The sequence below is a fragment of the Monopterus albus genome, unplaced genomic scaffold (assembly GCF_001952655.1).
Source record: "Monopterus albus unplaced genomic scaffold, M_albus_1.0 scaffold10.1, whole genome shotgun sequence".
NCBI classification, from domain to species: domain Eukaryota; kingdom Metazoa; phylum Chordata; class Actinopteri; order Synbranchiformes; family Synbranchidae; genus Monopterus; species Monopterus albus.
Genome location: NW_018127890.1, coordinates 679,165 through 686,990, shown reverse-complemented (window position 1 = coordinate 686,990; position 7,826 = coordinate 679,165). Strand labels below are relative to the sequence as shown.

Here is a 7,826-nt window from a genome sequence, read left to right as displayed (position 1 = left end):
ATTTAGGAAAAAATATATATTTTTTTATGTGAAGGAAATGTGTTAGTGCGTCCTCTTAACATGACAGTATGTGTAAATCTTGTGTAGGTTTTCTATAAGCCTATGTTCGAGTCGGGCCGGCTCAATGAAGGAGAGATGGCCATGATCTTCGTCAACTGGAAAGACCTGCTGGCCTGCAACACTAAATTTCTCAAGTAAATATCACATGGACAGAAGGAATGGAAGGAACACTGGGTCTGAAAGAACAGTAAAATGTTACACCAGTGCAGCTGTTTTAATGTGTGTATGTGGACTCTGCTTGTGTTTATCTACTCTATGTACATGTTTGTGTATTTACAGGGCACTGCATAGTCGTAAGAAGACAGGTGGTGAGAACATGCCAGTGCAGATGATCGGCGATATCCTGGCCGCAGAGCTGTCCCACATGCAGCCCTACATCTGCTTCTGCTCATGCCAGATCAACGGAGCCTCACTGCTCCAGACTCGCATCGACAACGAGCCAGACTTTAAGAACTTTCTCAAGGTGGGAGCATGGGTGGAGCCAGAGGGTGGCCAGGGGTGGTACCAGGAGTAAATAAGGAGCACAGCCAAAGTTAGCTAAAGAAAGCACTGTGTGTCTGCTTTTTACAACCTCTAAATGTCTTTTAAGTGTTGTGAAAAGAAACGGCAACACCACATCATGGTAAACGCTTTACTGTCCCAACTTTTTGGAATGTGTTGCAGGCATCAGAATTGAAGTGTGTTTATTTTGAACAAAGAATCAAATTCATAAGGTATCACATCAAATAATGTGCTGCTGTATAAAAATGTTAGTTACAAATTTTACATATAACTTTTTGATTTGGGGTTGTACACAAAATTTCTTGGTTTCTATGGTTTATCATTTCATACAGCCAGGGGTTTAATTTAACTTTTACATGTATTGCCAATTTGCCACCTACCTAGCCACCTTGTCCAAATGTTTCTAGATCCACCCCTGGGTGGGAGGAAGAGGAGAGAACAGGAAAAGTGTAGTAAAGAAAAACCTTAGAGTGGCATTAGGAGGTGGAGACTGAGGCCATGGATGTGATTAGATCCTAATCCTATTTGTTAACGTTGTCTTTTACTCTCACCAGAAAATCGCCACAGACTACCGGTGTAAAGGCATGCCGCTGTCCAGCTTCCTGTTGAAACCCATGCAGAGAATCACACGCTACCCGCTGCACATCAAAAACGTAGGCCATCTGGTTATGAACATGTTAGAATTCCTCGTTCATTGGCTCAAATGCTGACCTTGCTGTGTTGTTAGTAAAAAGGATGTTTTGCCTTTCCGTCTCTCGTCTGTGGGTGTAATTAACTTGGCTGTGTATGTTTAGATCCTGGAGTGCACTGCAGAAGGCCATGCTGATCGGGGTCCTCTGAAAGAGGCTCTGGAGAGGGCAGAGGAACTCTGTCAACAGGTTCATTTCTTCACTCCTTTAATTTTAAGTTATTTTTTCAATGTTCTTGGTGGGAAGGAGCTTTTTATTTTATTTAACTGTTTCTGTACTGAACAATTATTTCAACCAGGTAAACGAGGGTGTGAGAGAGAAGGAGAGCTCTGACAGACTGGAATGGATTCAGAACCACATACAATGTGATGGTGCTGTGGAGGTACTGGGCTGACTAACTCACCGCCAAGCTAATTATTTATACTTCAATGGCTTCATTTAGCATTAATAGTTATGATAGGGAGAGTCTGCCGTAAACACCACTGTCCTATTCCTAATCCCAATAAACATATGAAAATAATATGTTTTTTCTTCCAGCACATGATCTTTAACTCTCTTACCAACTGTATGGGTCCCAGGAAACTGCTCCACAGTGGTAAGGTGAGTAACACTGCAATGTTTCTGAAGCAATGATCCTGGCTATCAGTGAACCACTGTGGTGGGTCTTTGTGCTTTTAAAAAGAGCATTTTCCATCTAACTGAATAAAAGTAAAAGAGGCCAAACAGCCTGGGGTGTACAGGAAGATGAAATCTGGACCAAGTCACACCCCAGGACGTCATGTTAAATGTCACAAGTCTTGGAAATCCAGTGAAGAAATTGACAGAAGAGATGAGCAGGCCAGTTCATCTGAGCAGAAACCCAACAGATGGACATGATGATATGTCACCCTGATAAATACTGTCATATAAACAGAAGTTGATTTGCTTGACAATATCTTGATGCTGAACAGTTGCTGCACCTCCATCATCAATGAGCATGAGAAAATAGAGGAGAGAGAATTTACAACAGCAAATTTAACTGTACCTATGTTTTTGTGATCATGTTGTAAGTATTGTTTCTGAAATCATACATTTTTATGATATATTTCACTTATTTCTTTCCAGATATACAAGGCAAAGAGCAACAGGGAACTCTGGGCTTTCCTCTTTAACGACTTCCTGCTTTTGACTTATGCAGCTAAACAGTTTATCTCATCCGGGCCCGATAAACTGTTTAGCATCAAGAGCAATGTACAGCTCAAGATGTACAAACCGGTGAGAAATGCACAACGTAGGTCAGGGGGAAATGTGTTTCTCTGAGTCAGCATGAGATTTGAGATCATGTTTCCTTTATTTGCATTTTATAAAATGAGCGATTGCCATGTCATTTGTGACTTTTTAATGTCATGTTTGTGTATTTTCACGCATGGCTGTTTCTTCTTTTTGTTCCTGAAGCCTTTGCTGTTAAACGAAGTCCTAGTGAAGCTGCCGGATCCTTCCAGTGATGAGCCCCTCTTTCAAATATCGCATATCGATAGAGTCTACGCACTCCGGACAGACAACATCAATGAACGGTGGCTGCATGCAAATGCTTACACGCACAGATTCAGTGTGTTGGTCTACCTGTGTCGTCACTGTAGGATGTTTGTGTTTTCAGCACTGCATGGATTCATAAGATCAAGGCTGCATCTGAAGAATTTATTGAGACAGAAAAGAAAAAAAGGGACAAGGCCTACCAAGGTTTGTCTCTGCACTCTCACAGTCATGCTGAAATATTTTATTCCCTCTTTTATGTTTGTGTTTTTATCCGTTTTATCATGTTTTCATTGTAATTTCAACCAATTTATTTTTTTATTTCACAAAAAGATGTGTGCATTGGTCTCATTGTACCGTTAATATTTCTTCTATCCTATCATCTTCTTCATCATCATCATCACCATCAGTGAAGCACTTTGAAGTGCATGAACATGTACAAAAGGTGCTATACAAGTAAAAATTGATTTGTTTCTGATGCCAACAGATGTGATGAGATCTCGGATTAATCCATCTGTCTGTGTGTCTGTGTGTGTCTGTGTGTCTGTGTGTGTGTGTTTGCAGCCCGATCTGTGAAGGGTAGCGGCATCGGCAGACTCCTTGTTACCATCTTGGAGGCCACTGAACTCAAGGCAGCAAAACCCAATGGTGAGCATGAATGCACTCATTTTACAGGATGTCTCTACAGCTCTGACAAATAATAGTGTTCTTCAATCTGCCCGGGTCAACCTGCTTTAATCGAGCTGGGTGAGCACGGGTTGACCTCTGTTTTCATCTGTTCCTAGCAGCAGGATGTAATTGTGCAGACTTGGGCTGTTTCTTCTCATTGAGACTCATGATTGGCTGAAATGTTAAACCAAGGGCAAGTCGTTATACATTAAGCACTGAATTTTTTGTCTGTAATTTTATCACAGCAAGTGAAAATAGTTTCTCATTTGGTCTTATGACGAGGGGTTAAAATGATGCCTCACACCAAGGGCTCTGTGTTGCAAGCTAGTAACACCACTCTGATACCATGGGTACATCTCATGTCTCCTATAAAACCGTTCCTCGGTCGTTCTGGTCGACCGAGGTCTCTCATATCGGCTCTGAGGACCAAGGATGGTGCTGGAGGAGCCATGACCAAGGATACACTAGACCATCCTTTGTGGAAGTTTTTTTTGTGCACTGACACAAACCTTTTATCAGAAATCAGTTGGCGATTGGACGCTTCATTGAAGGATTTGAAGAATGGACATCTCATGTCTTTAATAATGTGTTTCCTCGAACCCTCTCTCCTCACATCTTTTCCATGCATCTTATGTGGGCGGGACTAAGACACAAGTGAGAAAACAGTGGTGTGTATAAGAGACTTGGGATGAACCCCACAAGTTATGGTACTTCTCAGCTGCTGGCACCCCCCCAGTTGAGCAAGATGCAGAAGATGAACAGTGCATCTTATGGTGCAGTGGAAACGCAACTGCACGGACTCACGAGCGGCACGGCTCTGCCACGCCTCGGCTCAGCAGGTCCGACCCCTGCTGATGGCAAAAACCATTTAAGAGACCGACTGAGCTCCCAGTACGGTGGTTAAAATTCAGCTTTTAATGCCTGCTGCATGGATCACAGATGAAGTCAGGGTAAAACCGCAGTTAGTTGTTGCATTCACATTCCAGTAAATAAATAAGATTATTATGAGATAGTTGTGTGGCAGCAGTATTTCTTGTTTCATGTATTTTTGGCCCACTTTGCCTATTGCTTGGTCGTCATGTAGTCAAGTCATCATCAAATCTTGCCCAAAAAAATATTTATTTGTTGACATTTTACTTTTCTGACTTACTATAATCTCAGTCCTGTTTTTCCTTCCTGCCGTTACATCCTCCTCCCTTCCCCTACACCTGTGTTCCTTCCCTCCTCCAGGTAAAAGTAACCCCTACTGTGAGGTGACCATGGGAGCTCAGCTCTATACGTCCAGAACACTCAACGACACCCTGAACCCCAAGTGGAACTTCAACTGTCAGTTTCACATCAAAGACTTCTACCAGGACGTCCTCTGCATCACCATCTTTGAAAAAGACCAGTTTTCACCTGATGGTCAGTTACCTGCTTGTTTCTTCATGTTGCATCTTTCTTTTTCATCTCTTCTCTCACTGATGTCTTTCTAAAGCTGCAAAACTCAACTAAACTATCTCTAGATTATAAAAGACTGCACTTATTTTTCAGACTAGTGGTTACGTAAACATGGTAATTAATATATGTTTGGAGTTGTTACATTAATCGGGAGACTAAACATGGAAGATTTGATCACTGTGCAGTAGTAGTATGCTTATAATTACACCGTTAAAAAGGCCTTTCTGCTCCATCCTTGATCATTTTTATTTGATCTTTTTATTCCGAACACACGTGCCACCTTCTGTTCCTCTCTTCTGTCAGAATTCCTGGGTCGGACAGAGGTTCCCGTGGCAACAATAAAGAAAGAGCTGGAGAACAAGGGGCCGACAACGCGACGTCTTCTGCTGCACGAGGTTCCTACAGGGGAAGTGTGGGTCCGCCTCGACCTGCAGCTCTTTGACAAGTAGTCACAAGGGACCAACTGAAATAAGACACTGGTTTTTGCTGAGACATCCAAACAAGGAAATCTAACCAAATAAACGCTGCTTTCTGTTATATAAAAAACTAGGATGGTTACCCCCCACATGCCAAAACTAGACACAGAGAAAATTTCTCTACCACCTCTGAACTGTGTTTCACATGGTGACGTCAGATGGAAAGGGAGGCTTGGTCGGTGCCGCACATTGCACCTCACCTGTACAGTATTCTCACTCTGAAGGTAAAAAGTGGAGACACAGTGTCTCATGAATCTGTCTTTAGCTGTAACGATGTTTAACCTTCAGAGGAGGGTGCCACTGGGCCAAGGCTGTTAGAAGAAAATAATAATAGAAATACTAATAAAGCAATAAAACTATATAATAAAGGTTCTTCACTGCTCTGGATTACAGTTAAAACAGTTTTCAAGTATTCACTTGCTGACGCACACTTCGCCAAGTCTGCTCAACTGAGGCCATTTAATTAAAGTAACTAGTGTTTGCTCTTCATTTTCAAGCTATGGATATGTTAAAGGTGTTTTTTTTTGAGGAGGCTGCTGATGGCTCTCAGAAGGCGTGGGCTGCGGCTGACAAGCTCTTGTGACATTAATAGCATCATAAGCAGCAGATGAAAGGTGATGCATAGGAAGTACATCAGGCAACTTGGGCAAGAGGTTTTTGTCAGTAGCTTTGGTCTGGAGTCATGTTGCTGCTGTAACTAGAACATCTCAGGAGACGTGGCTGGAGTCTGCGTCACTGTAACGACACTGAACACTTTTTATCTCGTGTGTATCTTTGGAAGTAGAAGGATAAAGAAACAAGCAGATATCTTTAGTTGAGGGCTCTTGAGATGCTGCAACTTTGGAAGTTAACTTGTAGATACAAGGCCTTAATGCAGAATATCTTTTGAGTCTTTTAGTCAGTTTCTAAATTAATTTGTGTTCTGGGATCATAGGATACATTTTGTTTTTTGGGGGGGGGTTACAAAATCGACACTTCTGGAAGTGGGAGTGCAGCTCTTCCTGCCTCCCGTTTCAGTGCTGAGGATTTTGAGGCAACACAGATTGGCAGTTTGTCAGCAATAATAAACAGTATTTCTTACTTCCCCTGTGCCCTGCCAGACATGTCATTCACTGCCAGCAGTACTGTCCGTCTGTGTTGCCTCCAAGTTCCCCTTATAAACATCCTCCATTAAAACTTTGTAAGGACGTAGTGTTTAAAAGCTGTATATTTATGTTTTAAGTTGACTTTTCAGCGTATTCTAACTTGATTTTACTCTTCTGTTTTTTGCATCCAGTTTTATTTCTGCGTACCTGCTGGTGATCTGGATATTAAGGAAAAGTGTTGTATTTATTTCTTTATTTATGCGTATGTGACTATCCACAGGCTTGGAGCAGCCTTGCTTGCTGTGTCCTCTTTGATAATAAATTGTGATGTCAATATTAAAAATGTGTTTATGGGGCATGTTGATAGAAAGGCAATGTAATGTCTTAGACGACTGTCTATGGTTGAGTTTTACTGTAACTGGACTAGGTCAGTAGTCATTTTGTTAGGCCTGCTGTAGTGTGTCCTATTGAATCAACACAACTGTTTTTAAGTCTTATGTTTTTTAATCTGTGGAGCACGTGTGAAGAGACTTACCATCCCTGTCTGTGTAGGGGTGTTTGACTTTGTCTTTAGTTTCTGCCGCCTTCTGCATTGACTGCTGCTGTGCTGAGTTTATGGCCTCTCTTGTTCACAGCTCATTGGCCTGGAGTCTGTCACCTTCTGTTTGCATTCACTATGGCCTCTGTGTGGTGCTCTTTGGATCAGGGTTTCTTAAATCTAATTAAAGGCATTCAAAAAACTATAATTATTGACTGGTTAAAGGAAAGTGTGCTGACTGAGCACACAGCAGTACATGAGGAGTAAACAGCTGACAGCTAACAAATCACAACCATTTATTAAATTTGCAGTTTGTTATTTGGGTACCGCTTCTACACAGTAGCTTCTGTACATACTGACAACAGCATCCCAGTGTTTTCACTTACACCAGCAGTAAAATATTTTGTGTGGAGTGAGTGCACCAATCCTGGTTTCTAAAAGTTGCATACAGCAAGAACAAATAAGTTTGAGAGCTAGAATTCATTTTTTCCAGTATTAAATCCTGGTACTGTTGTAGTAGGAGAAGTTGGGTTACATGACTGACTGCCAGATTAAGTACACTTCTTTACTGCTCCTCTTGTCTGTTCTACGATTTTTCACATCTTCTACACTTTCAAGTCTTTGAACAAATTCTACAACTATTAAAATGCCAGAAACAGATGTACATCGCGCTGATGAACCAACAACAGGAAAACTTCAAAGGCTTCGTGCAACTAATTATGGAGACAAATAACAAGAGACTCGACGACATGACCAGAGAAATACAGGAGATAAAAACGAGTTTGCAGTTTACCCAGCGAGAGGTGGATGTGATTAAAGCTGCCATGGGTGAACAGAAAATACAAACCAAGGAGAC

The 7,826-nt window shown here is 41.7% G+C and overlaps 1 protein-coding gene across 1 annotated transcript in view; it reads left to right on the top strand.

The window, feature by feature from the left end:
- The window catches only part of itsn2b (intersectin 2b), a 35,189-nt gene extending 28,401 nt beyond the window's left edge, over positions 1 to 6,788 (top strand). Inside the window, exons 29-40 of the mRNA XM_020589973.1 lie at positions 88 to 194; positions 340 to 523; positions 1,116 to 1,214; positions 1,356 to 1,439; positions 1,549 to 1,632; positions 1,788 to 1,850; positions 2,355 to 2,504; positions 2,685 to 2,803; positions 2,887 to 2,969; positions 3,327 to 3,410; positions 4,662 to 4,835; positions 5,175 to 6,788. Coding sequence (XP_020445629.1) covers positions 88 to 194; positions 340 to 523; positions 1,116 to 1,214; positions 1,356 to 1,439; positions 1,549 to 1,632; positions 1,788 to 1,850; positions 2,355 to 2,504; positions 2,685 to 2,803; positions 2,887 to 2,969; positions 3,327 to 3,410; positions 4,662 to 4,835; positions 5,175 to 5,320 — 1,377 coding nt within the window. The 3' untranslated portion in view covers positions 5,321 to 6,788. The remainder of the gene's footprint in view (positions 1 to 87; positions 195 to 339; positions 524 to 1,115; positions 1,215 to 1,355; positions 1,440 to 1,548; positions 1,633 to 1,787; positions 1,851 to 2,354; positions 2,505 to 2,684; positions 2,804 to 2,886; positions 2,970 to 3,326; positions 3,411 to 4,661; positions 4,836 to 5,174) is intronic.
- The last annotated feature ends 1,038 nt before the right edge of the window (positions 6,789 to 7,826 follow it).